The sequence below is a fragment of the Varanus komodoensis genome, unplaced genomic scaffold (assembly GCF_004798865.1).
Source record: "Varanus komodoensis strain SLA01 unplaced genomic scaffold, ASM479886v1 scaffold34_3, whole genome shotgun sequence".
In the NCBI taxonomy this organism is placed as follows: domain Eukaryota; kingdom Metazoa; phylum Chordata; class Lepidosauria; order Squamata; family Varanidae; genus Varanus; species Varanus komodoensis.
The window spans coordinates 1,240,337-1,261,138 of record NW_025335855.1 but is presented as its reverse complement, the minus strand read 5'-3'; the positions used below and the strand labels follow the sequence as shown (position 1 = coordinate 1,261,138).

The 20,802-nt window shown below is 63.0% G+C and overlaps 1 protein-coding gene across 6 annotated transcripts in view; it reads right to left on the bottom strand.

The window, feature by feature from the left end:
- LOC123027997 (phosphodiesterase 4D interacting protein) overlaps positions 1–20,802 on the bottom strand; it is a 63,017-nt gene that overhangs the window by 18,583 nt on the left and 23,632 nt on the right. For 5 of the 6 annotated variants that reach the window (XM_044439400.1, XM_044439394.1, XM_044439399.1 and 2 more), the window contains 16 exons: positions 16,480–16,599; positions 15,168–15,287; positions 14,813–14,905; positions 13,799–14,008; positions 13,398–13,556; positions 12,438–12,551; positions 12,158–12,295; positions 11,637–11,816; positions 11,158–11,352; positions 10,566–10,709; positions 10,224–10,305; positions 9,625–9,716; positions 8,712–8,828; positions 8,245–8,382; positions 7,821–7,933; positions 7,112–7,239 (listed from right to left, as the gene is read on the bottom strand). In XM_044439400.1, coding sequence (XP_044295335.1) covers positions 7,112–7,239; positions 7,821–7,933; positions 8,245–8,382; positions 8,712–8,828; positions 9,625–9,716; positions 10,224–10,305; positions 10,566–10,709; positions 11,158–11,352; positions 11,637–11,816; positions 12,158–12,295; positions 12,438–12,551; positions 13,398–13,556; positions 13,799–14,008; positions 14,813–14,905; positions 15,168–15,287; positions 16,480–16,599 — 2,143 coding nt within the window. The remainder of the gene's footprint in view (positions 1–7,111; positions 7,240–7,820; positions 7,934–8,244; positions 8,383–8,711; positions 8,829–9,624; positions 9,717–10,223; positions 10,306–10,565; positions 10,710–11,157; positions 11,353–11,636; positions 11,817–12,157; positions 12,296–12,437; positions 12,552–13,397; positions 13,557–13,798; positions 14,009–14,812; positions 14,906–15,167; positions 15,288–16,479; positions 16,600–20,802) is intronic. The other variant, XM_044439396.1, reaches the window with a different exon arrangement.

Genomic DNA, 20,802 nt, shown 5'->3' with positions numbered 1-20,802 from the left:
CAGGGGCGTAAAGGCCGGTGCTGTGAACATGTGAAACCCATAACAGCCCCGGGACCCAGCGGCTTTTGCTCTCTTGGCACTAGAGAGCAAGAAACGCTTCTCCCAAAGCTCATCCGGGGCCTCCGGGGCTCCACAAATGTTGCCGGAGGTGAGGTGACTCTCCCACCGTAACGGGAGGTGCCGTTGCAAATCTTACTCCTGCATCATGTGTTCTACGGCAAGCTAAACCTCAGGAGTGAATTTCTGAGAACCGACTGGAGGAATGTAAATATTTTCCAGTGTTCTGCTTACACTTGGGGCATGTGGCTGAAATACGATGCAGTCTAGTCGCCCCTCCAGCTTCCTATCCTAAGTTTCCTGCAACCACGGTTCCACCTCTGCACTTGGAACTGCTCCTGTTCAGCGGCCCCAGGACGTCCACAAAACCACGCGCCAAAGCATATCTAGCAAATCAGTGTAGGGCCCAGTTCCTACAAAACCAGCCGGGACGTTTCTGATCCCCTTCCCCACTGCAGCCTCCAGCAAGCCGCTCAGAAGGTCCAGGCTGTCCCCCAGCCATGCGGGGTGGGGCATTCTTATTCATGCACTTCCTTGAGATGGAACCCCTCTCCCCGGTCTCGCCTCCAGGCCTCCCCACAAGCACCCAGGGGCTGCTGCTGGGGAATGAATGGCTCCAGCAGCGGGGTGTGGGGTGCTGGCCCCCAAGATGCCCCTCCATGAATGTATCTGATGAGCCACACCAGCTGGCAGCGAAGTGACGGGAGCTAAACCCTGTTTTGGATCATCCCGAGAGGTTGGAGCAGGCACCGCACTCGCGTGAAAGAGACAGGGGCCACCCTCTCAGCACGCAGCCTCCGAGGCCTCCACATCCCATCCCCACACTCACCAGTCTGTCTGTAGAAGCCAGCCAAGCAGCTACCCAGCACTCTGCCTCAAGCTGGCGGGCAGGGCATCCGTCTCAGAGGCTCTCCTTCGATTAGGAGAACCCAAGTGCTGCCTACAGCAAATGCCACGGCAGAAATCCATGGCTTGCCGTTCTCCCCGACAGGGAACGGTGCTTATTGGAAACCCGGAGAGAACAGGGCTTCCGAAGTGCGTTCCATGCTCTGCGTGGAAGCTGATTGCCGCTGTGGAGAGGCGCGCTCGGCCACATCAGCCAGCGGGAGAGGACGCACTGCTCCGTCAACAGCAACCAGCGTCTCTCAGCTCCCCGCCCGTGGCGAGCTCTGAATCTGAGCCAGCATCAACATTTCAGTCCTTGCACCGCTGCAGCTTAGAGTTAACATTCCTCTTGGAATACAAAAATGCCCCTTCAGAGTGGGAAAATGAGCCCTGTTTGTTTTTGTCAGAGGAAAATCCTCAGCAAAACTTTCAATAATTTATGCGTCAGGGGTTCTTCCCCTAGCCCAGGAAAGCGGGGCTGTACCTCCCGCAGCGCCCACTGGAAGGAAAGGAAGCGCTGCTCAAGGTGCAGCAGCAGCGGGAAGGGGGGGGGCTGGTGGAGTTGCTCGGAGGGGATGCATCGCTCGAGGCTTTTGTTCCCTCCTCTCCCTCCTCTCTTCTGTTCTCGCTGGTGGGCCGTGGGATGCTGAGGCTCGTCACAAGACTAGGGACTGGGGGCCTCTCCGCAGCTCCCTCAGGCGCATGGTAACATACGTTCAAGGCTGTTCGAAGCTGACCCAGGGAAGAAACGACTTAAGATAAAATTATTTACAGTAATTGCTTGGGGGTAGAAGGATGTAGATGTCATCAGTTACCAAGCTGTTATTTCTCTATTTAAAAAACGAAAAGAAGCAATGAAAGAAACTGAGGCCCCATCGGTGAGGGTGTTCAAGGACAGGCTGGACATGCACGTGGTGGGCATGTTGTGAGCAGAGCCGTCTGGAGCCTGGGGTCAGGCTAGATGGCCCAGGAGGCCCCTTCTGACTCACTCTGTTTCCATGTTCCTAAATCTACCCTGAGGAACTGAAGTGGGTGCAATTCGGAGAGGTCTTTCAGGGGTATTCAAAGGGGTGCTGGTCGCCGAACCTCCGTCCTGCTCACTGGGAAGCAGCAAAATAGGCTGAACAGGCAAACAGGGGCGTTAAAAATGCAGGAGGGAGCCACAAAACCGTTCAGCAGCGCTTTGCCTGTTGACAGGAGGACGACTCGGGCGACACCAGCAGTTTGGAGGTCACACTTCAGCTCTGCAGAGCTGCAGAGGGCGAAGGTAAAAATAGCAGTTAGCGCTAACCGCCGCCTGCGAGCCTGCAGCGGGCGAAGGGCAGCGCCATGGAGTGCTCCACAGAAAGTGGACAGGCGAAGAACGGCAACCCAGAGAAAGGGCTGGGGGAGCAGCGAGAAGAGGAAGGGCGAGGGAGCCGGGCGAGGGAGCCAGCCGCGGTGCTGATGTGTGCAAGAGAGCAGCGGGCGCGAGGGAGGGATGTGAAGCGGAGCATCAGGCAGCGAGGGGCAAGCGGCGTGGAAAAGACAGAATAAGCACGAGGGGGCGAAGAAGAAGATGGGTGGAACAAAGGGGTGCGAGAGCAGGCCACTCCGGAATGAAGCCGTAAGAGACAAGAGATAGAAATGTGACGGAGTCCGCAGACCGAGCGGAAAGAAGAGAAGACGAAGTGAAAGAAGAACAGAAACGATCAGGCAGCAGAGCCGACAGCCGGCACAAGCCTGTTGGGGAGGGAGAAAACAAACGAGAGAGAACTACATGATAATCACCAGTGAAAGGGAAGAGAAACAGGGAACCAAGAAAGGGTCAGCCGGATAAGCTGAATCACGAAGAAGGCAAGAGAAGCAGCTCTAAGCAGGCGGAGGCAGCAGCCGCCTGGCACTGCCCTCCGTCCCTGTTCCCTTACGGGGGGCGTGCAAGACCGCCTGCATGACCCACTCCTCTCCGTGCTATCAGGGGTTTGGGGCTCGGTCGAGTGGGTGCCTGGACAGAGGCCCCCCACTGCCGGCGCTCTTGGGCCAGCGGGACTGGCGTGGGGGTCCTGGCAGTGGGATGCCCCCTCTCAAAAGGCGGGGGCTGTGCCTGCAATCTGTCGATCCACCGGCGAGAGTAGGAACGGGACAGAGCCAGCCGAGTGCTGCAAGCCAAGTCGGTGGCCCCCCAACTAAGAGCAGGGAAAGGCGGGGGAAGCGAGCGAGAGAGGCTGGGCATCCGCGAGAAAGCCAGAAGGAAAGCAGGAGGCAGGTGCTGGAGCGAGGAGGAAAGGCCCACGTCGCCCACCTGAGGAGCTCGAGGAAAGGCAGCCGGAGCCTGGGTGGTGAGAGAGCGAAGCAGGAGGGGCCAGTGGGCCCGTGGCCCTGCCTTGGCTGGGGGGCCTGCTGGCCCAGGAGCTGCCTGGCGGGGGAGTGACTCATTCCCCCCGCAATGCCATGGGCATCCTAACTGCTCAGATCACTTCAGAAACTCACACGGACGGGCAGACGGATGGACACTGGGGGCACTCAGTTTGTGCCCCCTGAACTAACATGCAGATTGGAACAGAGTCACCAAATTATTTCAAACCTCAGGAAATCTCTGAAGCCATTCTTAGCTGAAAAATGTCCCTCTGGGTATTTTGAGATAAAATACATTAAAAAAATACACCAAACATACTTAGATAGCATTTAAAGGCAAGCATTTATGCCAGTTTTCAAAATTGCACACTAATGTGGAAGCGGGATGGAATGGGTTTATAAAAAATGGGATGATGGGGAAAGAGACCTCTTTGCCCATCTGTTCTCAAAACCTGCTGGGGTTTTGGGTGCCTTCGGAAAACACAAGCTGAGGAACAAAATGCTAGCATGGTTCTTTTTTTAGACAGCGATTACTAAGAGTTTCTGTTGGCTACTGGCACATTCCCTTCTTCCTGGACGAGGGTGTGTGGGGGTTGAAAGTTTGCTTTCAAGTGAATCGACTCTGCACAAGCTGCCTGGAACCAGGGCGCTCCACAACCTGAGCTCTTGGGCCGCCTACCCTGGAGAGACCCTTCAGCAGAGCTTGCTGGGCATTTCACCCTGCCTTCAGCTCACACTTGCTCAGCACCCTTCTGGGTCGTGTCCCTTTCTGTACGCTACACGACGAGCACCACTCACAAAGGGCGACCTGCAGCTCCAGGCTTTGCTACCTGGGCTTCTCCAGCAGGTAGGCCGTCTTGCACAGTTGCCTGGCGGCTTGTGATGGGGCTGGCCGGAATTACGTGGGTAATTAGCTCCTATTAGCTGGAAGGCATCACATGGGCAAGGTGGCCAGCTCAGAAATTGGGCTCCTTGGGGTCTTCCAAAATTACCACTGCCTGTTCCAAGGTCAGCTGCAACACGTTTGGCAACAGCAAAACCAGGTATACCGATGGTATTCCAGCCAGCTCACAGCAGCAGCCGCTTCTGGATCCTGGAGGTCACACACAGGACGTAGGACACGGACATGGGACTGCCTCAGGTTGCCAACCGGACTCCCAAGCATTTTGTGATAACCCTCTGCAGCCCTGCATCTAGCTGGACTGCTGCACTATTTCTCAGGAGAGTCCTGCTCTGGGTCTGCCCTTGAAGGCTAGAAGAACCTGCTTGAATGCCCTGGGATCTAGCTTACTCTGTGCTTATCCTAGACCCAAAGTGGTGGCCATATTCAGAATGCAAGATGGCTGTCTCAGCAGGAGTGGTCAGTGACCCGAAAACTGCCCTAATGGATAGCCTCCATTTGGCCACGTGCCAAAGTCGAGTTGCAGGCGTGCATCAGCATGCCCCTCTTACTACCTGCCCAGGTGCTTCTGCCTGACGGGCTACCAGCTCAGTGCCTTTTGGCCCCCAGTTCAAGTGGCCGTCCTTTTCCTTCACCCTGCAAGAGGACTCGCCCGGAGACATGGCAGCGGGCGCTCCGGTGGGGGGCTGCTTCTGTGCCCTCTTGCAGGACACACGGTTCTACCGTGTTCCTATCTGCTTAATCCTCACTGCAGGTTGCGCTGCTTTTAGGGGCCCCCTCGGCTAGGCTCCGATCCCCCCTTCTGTCCTTCTAGGCCCCCAGGGGGGCACTTGTGCACAGATGCTGCTGTGCGTTTTGGCTATGGAAGACTCGATGGCCAGAGCTCGCCCTCACGTCCTCCTAGCAGGCTTCTGCCTACCACTTCTGTCGCTTGGCTTGGAGCACTGCGAAGCCGCACGCCTGGCCCACACTCCTGGCGACAGGCACGGCGGCAGGCACGGCCCTTCTGTGGCTGAGGAGGAGCTGCGCCAACCCAGCGTCCGTCCGTCCGGCCGGGCACGGCCTCCCTTTGTGGGCAGCAGGGCGAGCGCACAAGCCTCTCCCCCAGAACAGTCCACTCACCGGATTACCTCTGAATACGCACCGGATCCAGCGTAATTACTGCAGTGACACACTCACACTCACAGGGTTTAAGGTCAGAGATCACAGTAGTTTAAGACACACCAAGTACATGCCAGTTGGCTGCTCTTTGCAAAGCTGGAAAACAAACTGAGCAGCCGGGGGGGGGGGGGCACCTCAACACCAGCAAGGTGCAAGAGCCCGTTTCCAATCCACACGGGGCACACAGGTCTCCCGGCACAGAACCCGGCCTTACGAGCCGGCCTGCCAGGTGGCACAAACCTATTGGCATTAGATGCTAAATAGATTACGAACAGTGGGTGCTCCGATTACTTCAATCTTTTATTGGTATTATTTAAGAACAACAACTGGGTTGCTTTTGTCAACTGTATTAACTGCAGCTGAGTTAGTTTGGGCAGGACAGCACAGGAAACCCCTCCCAATTCGAGGGGTTGATAGAAATGGATACTAAAGGAAGGACAACTGGTCATCAGGAAACGTAGCAGATAAAATTATCCCTTTTGTTACGTGGCAGAATTAGTTGCGCAGTCTAATATGAGGGAGCAGGATTTCCGAGAGGGAGCTCGATCTCCTTCCTGGTTTTTGCTTTGTAAACTGCAATGATGGACTTTGAACAGCACAGGCTTGAGACGAAGCCTATTTCGGAAGAAGTCACGCGAACCTGTGCGCTGGTTCCGAGAGCATCTCCCAGCCGCTTCAGCAATCCGGGTGCAGGCTGGCCTGAGCCACTTGGAGCAGCGGCATCTTTGCTAGCCAACCCTGCACGCATCAACTCAGAAGGAAGTGGCACTGAATCCCGGGAACCTCGCTCTCAGGATTGCAGCTGGGAGCCGAGAACCCCAGACCGGCTACCGGTCCTCCTCCTCCGTGACGCCCAAAACAGGTCCAGCGGGGCCGCCTCACGGTGCCAGGGGCAGGCCAGTCCTGCCTAGCAGCCGCTGCCACCCTGGCAGAGCGTGGCTTCGCCCGGGAGGCAGCTGCGAAGCCCCTGCCCGCTGGCATGGCCCCCAGCTCCAGCCCTGCAGGAGCTCCTGCCACCCCCTGCACAGGGCAGCAAGAGCCCGCCGGGGCGCTGCGTGGGGCGGCCGGCAGGCCCGACAGAGTGACTTCAAGCCAAGGCCCCAGCAGCAAGCGCCACGCGTTCAGAGCCTGTGCTGACAAACCGCGAGAGCAAGCGCCCAGAGGCCCGGCAGGCCAAGCGAGGGAAGCGCCGTCTGCGGGGGCTCACCGTGCTCTGTCCACATGCAGGGCGGGCCTCCGGTTCAGCGGCATGCCGGTTCCGGGGCCCCGGGGCTCAGCGCAGCGGGCCTGGCTAAGGCTGTTCCCACAAGCAGGGGCCCTGGGCATGCAGCGGGCTCTCCTCCAGAAGCGAGTCCAGACTTCCTCCCTGCCGGGCAGCCCCTTTGCCCAGCCCCCCAGTGTCCGAGGCCCCCGGGCAGACGTGTGCCGTGGGCCCCACGCAGCCCCCTTGCTGGAGGCCGGGACGAGCCCCCGGGAGGGCACAGCACTCACGGCACAGACCCTGGGGAGGTGGGCGGGGGAGCATCTTTATTTTGCCAGACATGGCGGGCAGGGGGAGGGAGGCGGGGCTGGTGGAAGAGGCTCGGCCTCCCGCGCCTCCTCCCAGCCCCGTCGCACTGGCAGGCGAGGGTGCAGCTGGGCCGGCGCTCAGGGGCCCTCCCACGTCGCGGCTCGCTGGGCTGGCAGGCGCCTCGCGTCCTGCGCCGGAGGCAGCATGAAGGTGCGCTCAGAAGGCATGCGTGGAAAGGACGGGCACACACTCCGGTTCCCCACCTCCAGCGCCCTCCAGCGACTCCAGCCTGCTCAGGTGCTCCGCAGTCCTGGCAAGGGCCTCTTCCAGCTGCCCACGGAGCCCCTGGACGGCCTCCAGTTCGAGGTGCAGCGTCTGGTCTTGCGGAGAGCTGGACGAGCCGAGGGAGAGGAGGGCAGGTCGGCGGGGGCCAGAAAGCCGCTCGCCCCGATCCGCTGCCTCGTGCTGCCCACCGTGGCGCCAATAACCCACCCAGGCTTCTCCCAGCACTGCCCCTCCTCCGGATTCACGCGGGTTCAGGGGAGCCGTTCTTGGCCCCACGTGCGGGCGCTTGCTGCCCCCCCCACCCTGCTGGCCCGTCTCCCCAGTTACCTTCCTGCGCAGGCCCTGCCCTCACAAGGGGCCCCGAACATGGCTGCCTGACAGGGTGACGGCCAGCCCCACAGAGCCACACGCTGCTGCTGTGGGGGCTCCCCTGCCCAGCCAGCCGCTTCCAGGGGGCCCGGCGAAGGCCGCTCAGGGAAGGCGCAGGTGTGTGCACGACCCACAGCAGCCTGCCGTCCGTGCCTCCTGCCGGGTGACCCGAATTTCTACAGAGGGTTTAATGAGCGGCCAACGGGAAGGGCGCCGCGCAGAGCAGCCGTGAGGAAACTTCAGCAAGGGAAGGGGCAGGATGCGGCCCTGAGCTCCCCGGCTACGTGGCACACTGGCCCTCCCTGCCGCGATCCTCACCTGCCGGGCGGAGCGCCGCGCGTCCCCAGGCGCCTGTACAGCTGCCGCTCTGCCTCCAGCGCCTCGTTGAGCCGCTCCCGCTCCGCCGCCAGGCCCTCCAAGCTGAGCAGCAGCTGTGGGGAGAGCCCTGTCACGGGGGAGCCGGAGGAGGCCCCGACCAGGCCTCCCACCGCACCTCCGCCGGGCAGGCAGGTCGGCCATGAGCACAGGCGGCCCCCGCCCCCGCCCCCTCCCCCCGTGGGAGCGCTGGGACCGCAGCAGGATGCCTGCCCGAGGCAAACGCCTGGGGGGCAGCCCCACAGTCACCGCGACTGCCCTGGACGGCGGGACCGAAGCCGCCACCCGCCCGCCCGCCCGCCCGCCCAGCCACGGCCTCCCGGGAGCCGCCCGAGCCGCCCCGCGTGGGGCCCTTCTGCAGGCGCACCTGCCGCCGCCTGCTGCCCGTGCCTCCCTGTCCCCGCAGCTCTGCTCCGGCCACCTCCTCCTGCAGCCTCAGAACCTCCTGGGTGAGGCGCTCGACCGCCGGCACCTCCTCCGGGTCCACCAGCTGCATCTGCAGGTCCTGCGGGCAAGGCGCATGAGCCCCGGCGGGGAGCAAGCACGGCTCCTGCTGCCTGGCCCTTCGGGCAGCGGAGAGCGAGTGCCCCCACCCAGCAGGGACGCCCCGAGCCGTGTCCCTCCCTGGAAGCCCAGCGCCACGAGGCCCAGGATCGAGCCAGCTGGGCGGGCACCAAGGAGAGCTGCCGCCCGTCCCTTGGTTCCAAGGGGACGTCTTCCTTGCGATCAGTGCAAAAGGGGGTAGGTCGGTGGACACGCCGGACGCAACCTGCCCGCATTAGTGCCCGCGGGAGGATGCAGCTGGAGGTCGGGCGCTCCGGCTGGCAGCCCTACCTTTATAAGGCCTTCCTTGATCTGGATGCTCCTGCTGAGCGACGCGATATCGGAAGCCTGGACCTGCAGCTCCTGCTCCTGGGCGGCCACCTCCGAGCGAAGCGCAGAGAGCTCCAGCTGCCGGAAAAGAGCGGCTCAGCGGGGCGGCTGCACGGGGCGCCCAGCAAGCGTCTCGGGCTGGTGGGGCAGCCCCTCCTCCTGCGGGGCCTTCCGGGAGGGCCCAGCAATCCTTCCCCTGCCCGGGACGGCAGAGGCTCTACCTGGCCCCAGCAGCGGGCTCCGGGTGGGGCTCAACCGTGGGGCTGGGGGTGCCCCGGGGAGGAACGCTGGCTGGGGGGCAGCAGCACACCCACAGACCCGCTGCGATCTCGGGCTTACTGGACCCCTATCCCACCATTTTTCTTTTTCAAAGAACACAAAGTGGCTGACACCACTCTCCTCCTCCTGCTCCGTCTCATCCCCACAACAGCCCTGCAGGGTAGGCCGGGCCAAGAGGCTGTGACTGGCCCCAAGGCACGCAGCTGGCGCCATGGCGGAACAGGGAGTCCCAGTGCCACGGTCTTGACCACGACACCACACCGGCTCCGTCACAAGCAGAGATCACCCCTGCTCAAGAGACACTAAAGCTGACCTAAGAAATAAAACGACTCCCTGCAAGTACAGGAAAAGGCAAGACTGAATGCCGTCCGGGGGCTGCAAGAGAGAAACCGGCTGAGCAGCAGCAGCAGCAGCAAGATGGAGGAAATCGGTCCTTCACCAGATCTCCAGCCTGGCACACAGTGCCCGCCCTTCCTCATGAGGAGGAGGAGGAGGAGGAGGAGGAGCCCAGAATCATGGCCGTGCCTCCGCCGACCAGCACACAGGCCAGAGCGAGCCGATGGCGCCGTTCTCCCGCTAGACCCCACGGACTCACTCTGCTTTCTCTTTCCTTTTGTGCCAACAGTCTGAGCTCCTCTCTGGAGCTGAGCAGTTCCTTCTCCAGCTCCGCCGTTTTCCCCAAGACACCTGGAGGGAAAGAAAGAGCAGGGCTCCTTTCCCAGACGGAGTTTCTTGCAGAACGGAAGGGGGGTCTTGGCAGGGGCACTCGGGCATTTCACGTCGGAAGTGTTCTCGAGAAAGGAAAGAGCAGCCCTGGCACAGGGGCCATGACCGCCGCCAGGGGCGCAGAGCCAGCGAAAGTCGCCCTGAAGTGCCGCTCAGGTGCCCAGGGGTGGCCGTCCCTGCCGGGGGCCCAGAGGAGCACAGCCGCGTCATTCGGCGCTCCCACCAAGCAGCCTGCCAGCACTCCCCTCGGCCAAAGGCACCGGTGCGCCGGGCCTGGGGGACACGGCTGCCAAGGCTGCCGCCCCCCCCACAAGCCGCCCGGTGGGATGCAGCCCGGGCCGGGGCCACGCGCCCGGGCCGCTCACCGACCGCGGCTGCCAGGCTGCTGGCCCAGGCGAGCGGTGCCCAGCGCAGCACCGCAGGAGCGCACCGTGGGAGCCCTTCTGGGCTGAGCCCGCGCAGACCCACCTTCCTCCGCTGCGGACCGGCGCGCTCCCTGCGCGGGGACTCTGGCGGCCACGTGCTCGGCGGGGCGCCCCTGCTTCGGTGCCTACGGACACAGGCGCACCCATTTCAAGCCCTCCTGCCTCCCCTCCCTCCTTTCCACCCAGGCAGAGGCCGAGCGCAGGGGCCAAGCGGCAGGAGCGTGCTTGGGACGCGGGGCCTCCGGGCCGGCACTCGCTCAGCCCCGTTCTCCCCAGCCAAGCCTCTCCCTCCGGGACAGCCCCAGTGGATCGTTCGCACAGCTGCAGTCGGCTCTTTGCCCCCTTGCCCCCCATGCAGAGAGCTCTCACAACCACACGCCCTCACTTCCACAGCCTCATGCTTTTGCCCGGGTCGAGCAGCGGGCGCCTCCGTTTTCTGCCGAGAAGCCTGGTCCACCAGCTGCTGGCGCAGGACCTGCAGCTCGCAGGTCCTCTCGATCAGAGCCTGGGTCAGCTTTGCAGAGAATATCTAACAAGCAGAGCAGGGAAGGCGGGAAGCGACCATCAGCGGCAGGCCTAGAGAGGTCGCAGCGCGCGCACGGCTCCAGACCGCGCTGGGGCACCTCAGGTCACTGTCGCCCCCCCCCCCCGCCCTCCGGGAAGCAGGCGATGGAGGCAAAGGCGATCCTGTGAGGAAATGAGCACCTGACCCCCAGTGGCCCCAAAACCCGGGCGGCACTGCCGCCATCAAGACGCAACCAGGCTTCGGCCTGCTCGCCCAGATCTGCTCCGAGACGGATCGCACACCTTGGGCGCTCCCCTCTCTGCTTTCGATGCGAAGACGGAGCCACAAGAGACGCGAGCGGCCCCCTGCGGCACCGCCCTGCGCCATCCCAGCGGGACCCCGCACCCCCCGGGGACTCCGAGCGAGGCCCCGGCCCCGGGTCAGCAGGCAAAGAGGGCCCCGGCCCACTCACGTTGCTCTGCTGCTCGCGGGCGCTGGCGGCCTGGAGCAGCTCCTGCAGCTCGGTGGTGTGCTCGGTGGCCTGCCAGCTCTTGTTGGCCAGGAGCTCCCGGACGACGCGCTCCCTCTGCTGCAGGCGCAGGCACAGCTCCTCCACGGCGGCCTCCTGGCCGGGCCCCGGCCTGGGCAGCAGCATCGCCGAGAGCCCCTGGGGACGAGCGGAGCGGGCGGCCCGGCTCAGAGATCCTGCCGCTTCGCCACCGGCCCCCCAAAGTGCGGAAGCAGCAGCCCACCCCGCGGCTGCCAGCGGAGCACAGGCTGTGCCTCTGCCCCCTTCGGAAAGGCCGCTTCCTGGGCTCCAGGCACCAGGAGGACCGTCGTCCCAGCAGACGTGGATGCGGGCATGGGCTCCGGCTCCGGAGGAGGGCAACAGCTTCTGTGCCCTGGCCGCTGTCCGCCAGCCCTGGGCAGGGAAACAGCCGCGCGCCTCACCGTCGCCTCCTGGTGCCCGTCGCACAGGGCCGCCCACAGCTGCTGGGCCAGGTGCTCCTGCCGCGCCTGCCCCCGGCGGGCGTGCGCCTCCAGCTCCTCCCTCAGCCACTTCCAGTTCTGGCAGGTCGCCTGCAGCTGCTGTAGCTCCAGGCCCCGAGCTTTCAGCAGGTCCTCCAGGCCCTGCGGGACGAGAGGGGGCAAGATCGGGCCCTGTGAGAGCGGTCCGGCCTCCGCACGGATTTCCCATGGCCCCGGGGAGCCTCCCCTGCAGCCCTGGGGTGCCCCCTGCAGCACCCCGCCCGCCCCGGGGCCGAAGGCTCAAGTCCAACGGCAGCAGCAGGACCCCTCTGCCGAGACCCTTGGAAGCCGCCGCCAGCCACGTCCCGAATGGCATGGAGCCGAGCTCTGGGCAAGATTCGCGGAGTCCCAGCACGGCTCTGTGCTCCTGCTGCGGCATTCCCGGGAGCGGGCAGTCGGCGGCAGCAGCAGGGGATGGGAGGCTCCGCAGCAGCAGCACCCACCTGGATAGTGGCCTGGTTGGAGGCGAGGACTGCGCGCAGCCCCTCCAGGTCGCGCTCGCGCTCCTGCACGGCCCGGTGCAGCTGCTGCAGCTCCTGCTCGCGGTCCTCCAGCAGGCGGAACTTTTCGTCGACCGCGCGCTGTGAGAGAAGGCCGGGGAGCAAAGGCGGGTCACACCGGCTCAGGGCCAGCCCCCGCCTCGCGTCCCCCCCCCCGCAGAGATGCCAGGGCAGGGAAAGGGGCACTCAGGACCCGCGGTGGTGCTGGGCGGCCTGCAAGTACCTCGAGGGCCGCATCTCTGTCACTGACGCGCTGCTGCAGCGTCTGCACCATCTTGGCCGCCAAGGCTGGCCTCTCCTCCGCGCTCTGATGCTGCTGCAGGAGCTCGTTCGATTCCTAGGAAACCGCAGAAACAGATCAGGGCCAGCGGCAACATAGCACAAACGTTCCTGAGCCTATTCAGATGCGGCACACAGAAACCGTGGGGGATGCAAGGGCTCGCAGGGGGGCGAGCACAGCCGCCCTGGAGGAGTGGGGGCAATAAAATGGGTCTCCGGCCCAGCAAAGCGAGGTGCGGTCGCCACAGGGCGCAGCCATGGACTCTGCTCCTGCCGGTGCAGGCTGCCCGCTCGCCTGGCCCGCGGCCGCCCTGCAAATGGGTGCCTCCAGCAGGTCCTGGCACCAGCCCTGCTCAGCCCCGCCAGTGCCAGGCTGCAGCTTCCTTGCCGGAGCGGGGCCGCCCCACAGCAGCGCTGTCCTGCTGCTGCGCAGGTGCTCTGGGCGAGGCCCGCTGGCAGAGGGGCAGGGGGCCTGCCCAAGGAGCCGCGTGGGGGGTGCTCCCAGGGTCCCGGGGCCAGGCCCAGCGTCCTGGAGCGCTGCCGAGGCTTGGGGGCTTCGGCTGGTTAGAAGGTGCCCCCGAAGGCATTGCCGGGATGCCGGTTTCCCCGACCTCACACACACTCCCTCCCCACGTGTGCAGGAGACACACCCCCAGAAGTGTGCACGGGCCCTTCAGCGTGCGCACACTCTACTTGTGTGTGCGCCCAGGGGCACAAGCAGGCACAGGCCTCCTCTCACACGCACAACACGCTCCCCACCCCGCGTGCATCCACAAGCGTTCTCCCCGAACCCTGCCTCCCGCCGCGCAGGACGAGGCACGACCTTCCGTTCCCCACTCGCTCCCCCTCAGTCCCCAGAGGCACGCCCTGCGGTCCCTGGGAGGGGGGCGCACACCCCGCTCACCCGCAGCAGCTGCTCCGTGCGCGCCAGGCGCTGGCTCCAGTGCCTCAGCACCCGCTCGTGCCTCTGCGCCTCGGCCCACTTCTCCCTCTCCAGGGCACGGGACTGCCAGTCCTTGCTCTGCAGCTCGGCCTTCAGCTGCTGGAGAGCGGCCCGCAGCTCCTGCAAGGCAACGGGCCACCTGCGTGAGCTGCACCCCGAGGTGCTCCGGACGGGTGGAAGGGCCAGGCCGGCCGGGCGACACAGCCCAGAACCACCGCTCCGGCCACTGCCACCGGGTGGCTGCAGGCCGGCCACACGACCTGCTCTCCGGGCTAGTGGTGCGGGCAGGGCCGCCCTGGCGCAGGGCGCACGCCCGGCCCTCGCGGTGCAGACAGACGCGCCCCGGGCAATCCCCGCCAGACCTTGTTGTGGTGCCATGCCGCCTCCTTCTGCCGCTGCTCCTCCTGCAGGACGGCCTCCAGAAACTGGGCGCCCCTCGTGGACTCGGCCAGCTGCCGCTCCTTCTGCTGCCGCAGCCTCTTCAGCTGCTGCGCCTCCAGCTGGGCGCAGAAAAGCGCGTGCTGCGCCTCCAGGAGCTCCCCCTGGTGCAGCGGGGCAGAGCCCTCCGCGCCCTGGGGGGACACAGGAAGGGGGGGCGGGGATGTGTCCGAACGGCGAGGCGCTGCCCAGAGGAAGGCTGGCCCTGCCGTGGCCGGAGGGCACGACGCGCCCTGAGAGTCGCCGCCTGCCATTGTGATGGGCTTCAGAGCGGCCTGCCGGGCAAGCCCAGAGAGGGGCGCCCAGCTGACGGCCCCCCTGCTCCCTGCCCACCTGGGACCCCCACACTTTCTGGCAGCAGTGCCAGTCGCTCGCTGGAGGAGGTCTGGGCTGCGGGGCGGTGGCCAGGCTGGGGGTCTGGCGAGCTGCAGGCCTGAGGAGGGACGTGACCTCTGAATGCAGGCTCTGGGAAGGCCTGTGCGGCCACCAAGGCCGCTCTACTGCCCACCCCATTTTCCCGTTACCTTCCCTGCTTAGTTCGAACTGCTGGGTGGACCCCTTAGAAAGCCCACACAGACAGAAGTCTGTCTGTCTGTCTCTCCCCATCTTCTACTGGAAGCTCTAGAAACTGAACCACTGATCACGCGATTACTTTGTCTGCCCCGAACTATATACCCCTGGCAAAGAAGCGGTGAAGCTCTCAAGATGCCCTACTTCCAGAACTCTCTTCCTCAGAAAAAGCAAACTTTGGGCATCTCTGTGCTGCAACAGCATCTTATCTGAGCTGACGCACACAGCCTGGGATCATTCTGGGGTTGACTGTGGATTTTCTTTTGTGTGGCTACAGATGATATTTCTAGAGCTACTTTTCTTATAATACTTGAACCATCTGAACAACATACTCTGAACTCGTAGGGTAAAGCAAGAAAAATCCGTACCTGCACTTGCCTGAGCTGGCTTTTATGCAGCTTGTCTTGCAGGTTTGCTATTGTCTCGTTTTGTCCTTCAATGACGCGGTTCAGCTCCTCAGACTGCGGGATACAGAGTTGGGCAGTGATAAATCAGCAGGTGGGCCAGCAGCAGGGCACGCAGGCAGCTCCTCGCGCCCAGCTGCGGATCCCTCGCCTCAGAGGCTATCCTGAAAACCGGCGCTTCTTTAGGACCACCATCACGTGGAAGCGGCGTCCCCTGCAGGGAAGCGCTCACCGGCTGCAGGCGAAAGCGCGAAGGTGCTTGGCCGTCACCCGCTCTGCACCGGCATTTATTGCGGAAGGACACAGCCGGGACACGCACCTCCTTCTCTTTGCTCTTCAGGCTCTCGTTCAAGTTCTGGAGTTTGAGATCCTGCTTCTGGGATGTGTGCCGGGCAGACCTCAGCTCAGACTCCATCTCACTCAGTTTCTCTTGCAGCTGCTGAGGGCCAGAAAGACACGCGCGGGGAACTGAGCAACGCATGGCACGCGTTCAATTTCCCGTCACTGCAGATGCACATTTCGCTTGCCACGGAACTGCTCCACAGCTGCTCTATCCCTTTACTTGAAGCCCCGTATTTAAAGCACCGCATGCTTACTGCATCAGCGAGCAACTGACTGCCCCACCTGTCAGCAGAACTTGGGAAGACCTGGGATTCATTTCAGCTTTTCTTTTCAAAGCAGATGTGTAGTCCCTGGTGACGCAGAGACAGCTTACCCTTCAGATGAATTTCAATGCCAAATCATGTGCCCCTCGAACTGATTCAAATTTCTTTTTAATTTGTGCATCTCCGTTGCTAAGAATGCTTGACGAGACTCAGTGAACAGAACGCCACAAACAGAGTGGCAAAGCTAGGAGGAGCAGAGAGGCTGGCTGGCTGGCACACCCCGGCCCTTAAGGACTGGCTGCTGGGGAGAAGGATTTAGCCGCTGGAGAGGCCAAGGGCGAGCCCAGGAGCCCAGGTGTGCTGGGACTGGCACTGGCACCTGCTCCCAGGCGTGGCACTCCTCCTTTAAGGCAGAGGTGGGGACCTCTGGCTCGAGCGGACCCTGGATGGGACCCCGGACAGGCCCCGTCTGGCTCACGAGCTCCTTCCCCCGGCCCTGCCCTCCACCCAAGCAGGAGAAACCCCTGATCAGCACTCAGCTGAGTGCAGAAAAGAGTTCTGACTGCTGTGGAAGTGGGTCAAAGACTTCCCTGCTGCGCATTTAGGGGCAGGGAAATGTATGCTGTGTGTGTGTGTGTGTGTGTGTGCAGGAAACTGTGCTGGAGGGACGCACGCCAGAAGCAGGTGGCCTGCCCCTTGAGGCACGTGCCCCAGCCGCCAGGCCAAAGAAGCATGCAGCGCTGCAGCGGGGGCGGGCGGGCGGGCAGGCGGGCCTTCGCTAGCTGCAGCCCCGCATTTCTGCAGCATGTGCCCGGCGTGAAACTGCCAGCTGACAGGCAATCCTTGCAATGTGGACCCGAGCAATGGGGACGGCTGCAGGGCAGCACCGCGCATGCCGGGCTCCGTGCACAGGGGGCCAAAGTGCTGGCTGGAGGCGGGTGAGCCCTGCTCTCTCTCCGGCTTGCCTTGCTAGGCGTACATTTTACCCACGCACAGCCATGGCTGCTCTGGCGCTTCACCCGGTACCTTATTTGTGGCTTCTGTGCCCCTGACCTTCTCCAGCAGCTCCATGGCACTTAATTCTGCTGCCCGTTTGCGCACCGACAAGTCACACTGGGCGTCCTGCTGCAGGTCGTCACGCAGGTTCTGAAGGGAGGAAAGGAAGAGCAGGACTGGCAGAGACAGCACCTCATTCCCTTTCTGGACACGCAGTTCCGCGAGGAGCGCCGGGGGAGAGGGCTGGCGAGCGGAGGGGGCTGGCGCGAGGCCCTGGCGCCCTCCTTCGCGCACACCCACGCGACACGGCCGTTTCCTCCTCCAGTTATGCTCCCTCGTGGTGCCCCAGCCTCCCCCGGCTCCACCGCCCAACATCCAGGCAGGGATCCCTGCCAGGCTGCAGCCCCTTCTGCACCCACCCGCGGGAGCCCCACGAAGGCCACGGCGCCTTCTGCACAGCGCCGCAGTCACAGGGCGCTCCTGAGCAAGGCGAGCATCGCTGGGCCTGTTCTGAGGCCGACGGGACAGGCAGGGGCCCGGCCTGCTGTTCACGTCAGTATTGCGATACCCGCCTGCCACACCATCTCCCACCACTCATCTGTTCCTCGCACCTGCACAGCGCCCCGCAGCCTCAGGCTCGCTCTGCCCGCCTCCCTCCTTGCTTCTAGGATGGGGCCCCACGTGGCGCCACGCTTCCCAAGGCCTGCTCAGTGCCCCCTGCTGCCGCCCCACAGGGCAGGCCCCAGGGCTGCAGGAATGCCCACGGTGCGCTGCCTCCGAAAGCTCCGGGCACCGGCCCCATCAGCACGCCCCTCGGGATCCTCCCCGGCCCTGGCGGACGTGGCCCGCACCCCTCGGGGCCTCCGCCCCGTGAGCACCACTATGGAGGGGGCCCGTGGCGGGGATGCCACTCGGCCCCTCCGGCCCGCCACAGCGAGGCGGCGCTCCCGCAACCGTTCCCACCCAGCAGGGCCCAGACCCTCCTCCGGCGAACCCCGAAACATGCCTGCGGAAGGGCCTGTGCTCTCCCCGCGCGGCATGGCCTGCCCTCTCCGCACCGAGCCGGTCCACACGCCAGTCTCTCCCCCGGCTTCCGCAGGGCAAGGGTTTTCCGGGGGAACCCGAACGGCTCCGCACAAGCCGCAGCACGGCCTGCCTGAGTGGGCCAGCGCCCAGCGGCCACAGCCCTGGCCAGGCGTCCCTGCCACCGCTCCACTCCTCCGGCTCCACGTCCGTCCACTGAGTGGAGCCTCTGGCAGGGCCCCCCTCCGCCGGCCACCACGAGGGTGGTGGGGGGAAGCCTCGAGGCAGCGGGGAGCCCTGGCTTCGCGCTGCACCCCGAGCCCGGAGGGGCGGCTGTGGCGAGGCCAGGGAGCGGCCGGCCCCGGGCTGCCTGGCGCGCAGAGCGCGAGGGGGAGCGGCAGACCCGCGGAGTCACGGCCACGGCCAGCGGGGCCCTGCAGTGGCAGTGCTGGTCGCGCCCCCACACGCCTGGCCGCCGTGACCCGCACCAAGACACGCCTTAAGCGGCTCGGAAACGCCGCTGCGGGAGGTGAATCCCGAAGGGCGCTGCCTGTCACTCAAGGCCCGCAAACCAAGCACTGGCCTGCAAGAATTGCTTCTTTATTTCATGGCCATTTTACTACTGCTTGCGCTCGTTTACTGTCAGCTTTTGCGGTTTCAAGAACTTGTTCCGCCCGTGGCACCCGACTTGCTTAACAGCTGCTTTTACAACATGGCTAACTGTGAATCGTTTGTTTCAAATAAAGTTGCCCTATCTCAGAGCCACACACAAGGTGACTCATAATCATAATTTAAAAGGCAATACAAATAAACCTAACGTAGAGCTAATGAGCAGGTATGAGCAGCAGCACATCAGTAAACAGTTCACAGAAAAGCTAACAGAGGACCTAAATCTTCAGGGCCTACTTAAAAGCAACCGCAGAGCAGGTTACCTGGAGATCTCAGACAACAGAGTTCCAAAATGTGGGGCACTGGTGAAAGCACGCCCCCTCACGTAGCCTCTGCATGCCACTTTGCACTATAAATACTTTAAATGCTGAATGCAGCCGAGGGAAATCTGCAGGCTGGAGTACAGGGGCGGTCTCCATCACGGCAGCAGCTCCTGCTCGGCTGTCAAGAGGTTACGCAGAAGCAGAAAGCCACATGAATGAGGGAAGGTCCTACCCTGCCCGTTCCAATTCCACAGCTTCCCCTGCTCCTTGGGCTGCTCACAGTGCAGCTGCCAAGTCAAGGCATCCTGCCAGTCCTCCTCTCCCTGCTCCTTCTGTCCATCCTCCAAGGCAAGCGGGGCAGAGAAGGCCGCTTCCCTTCCGCCCTTGTGTTCTCAGGGCCGCCCTGGGGACGGCCCGTGGACACGGAGGCCGAGTGGGCAGCTGGCTCCAGGTCTCCCGGTCCAAGCCTGGCCCTGTAGCCCCGTCTTCCCTGACCTTCCACTCGCACCAGACCAACCCCCCTGAGTGGGGCCGATGGCCGGGAACGCTGCGGGCGCCAGTTCAAAGCGCCTGAGAGGGAGCGGGCTGAGGGAGCAGGTCGAACCCCCACAGCGCAAGAACTCCTGCTTCTGGATGGCCATCTAAGAGGGCATCGGCCTCCACCGCCATTTCCCGGGGGCAAGGCACAGCGTTCGTGCAAGCACATTTTCCGGCAAATTTCCGGCCAGGGAAAATAAGGGCGTGGGTGCAGAGAAGCAGGACACTTCATGTCAAGAAAAATACGCAGCTGGCTGCTGGCTAAAGCACAGGCTCCACTCTCAAATGGCTGAAGTTAGACAAGGAGCTTTTTTTAAAAAAAAATAGAAAGCAGATGTCTCTCCTTAAGCAGGTCTTCAGATTCACCAGACCTGCACCCCCCCTGCTTTTCTCATACATGAATTTTACCACATCTCTCTGGAGCTGACCTTTTCCCACTAACGTAAACAGTGCACCCTGGGCTATGGGCGACCAGCGACCAGTAGCCACCAGAACCTGCACAACACTAGAGGGTCACAGTCTCGCCCACAATCGCACCTACGAACCGCAACAGGATTTCTGCAGGAATAACTGGGAACGGGGACGCAACAATCTGTGTCAGGAACCACAGAAAGTTTACACTTCCCAAACTCAATGGATCGGATTTCCTGGGGGTGTTCAGAGCCTGTGGTCTCCATGAAGCGATTAACAGAAATTCTGCCACAAGAAAGAGATGCAAAGCTAGATCTTGACAACTGGACAAACCCACTTGGGTGAGTTACTACCAATCATCATCAGGGTGGTGGCTGTGTATAACCGAGCATGTGGCAATTACTACTGATGTCAATGCAATTAGACTGACATGGAAACTTCCAAATTGGAGCTGACAGAGGCATGCTTCATTAAAAATAACCAGAAACTTACCACTTAATGGGATTTAAAATTCAAGCAAAAGCAAGTAAACCTATGATGAAAGGGCTTTCTCAGCTGCACGTTGGCAGGCAATGCAGGCCATCAGTTCCAAAACTTTTGAAAATGCCTAAGATACACCAATTGCTTGAAATACTGAAGCTCCCAGCTGCAGAAAACTACAGAGGACACACTCCTGGATCTAACCTCATTTCTACAAGGATGCCTCCCCCACCGAGAGAGAGAGAAAAGAATCACTACTCTTAACAGAGATTGCAACAAAAGGAAAAGGGTTTCTCTAGAAATTAAAATTTCTTTAATGATATATCCCCCTGAAAGTCCCACACCTGGAAAAAAAAAATCTGTAAACATGCTAGATTACAGCGTGTGCACTTCTCAGAGGAAATCAATAGGCAAGCAGAAACCGGTGGCTGGCAGAGCCACTGCAGGCGAGCTGTGGAAGGGCTGCAGAAATCGTGCCCGCAGGAAGCTGCCTGGCCACCTGCAGGGAGGCGAGCGCTCGGGCCTCTACCTGGACTCGGAGGGGCAGGTAGTCCGCGGCCAGGTCGTCCCACAGCTCCTGCAGGTCGGCCATCTCCAAGGGGAAGGCGAGCGGGGAGGCCGGAGGCGGCTTCCCGGCTGCGCTGCGGAAGCCCGGGCACGCGTCTCTGTCCGCCGGGTCGTGGCCGAGGCCGCTTGCCCGGACCGGGACGGGCAGCCTGCTGCCGCGGGGGCTCTGCACCGGCTTGCAGTCCAGGGCCCGGACCAGGCTCAAGGCGAAGTCCAGGCGGCCGCCGCGCCCCGCCGCGCCCGCGCCGCACTCGCACCGGGCCCCTCGCCGCGCGCCCGCGTCCTCCCCCGGCGGCGACGGGCCGGCCGCGTCCAGGGACTCGAGCGACGAGCCGGGGGTCGCCTCGCCCAGGCTCCCTTGAGCCTGGTCCGGGCCCTGGACTGCCAGCCGGTGCAGAGCCCC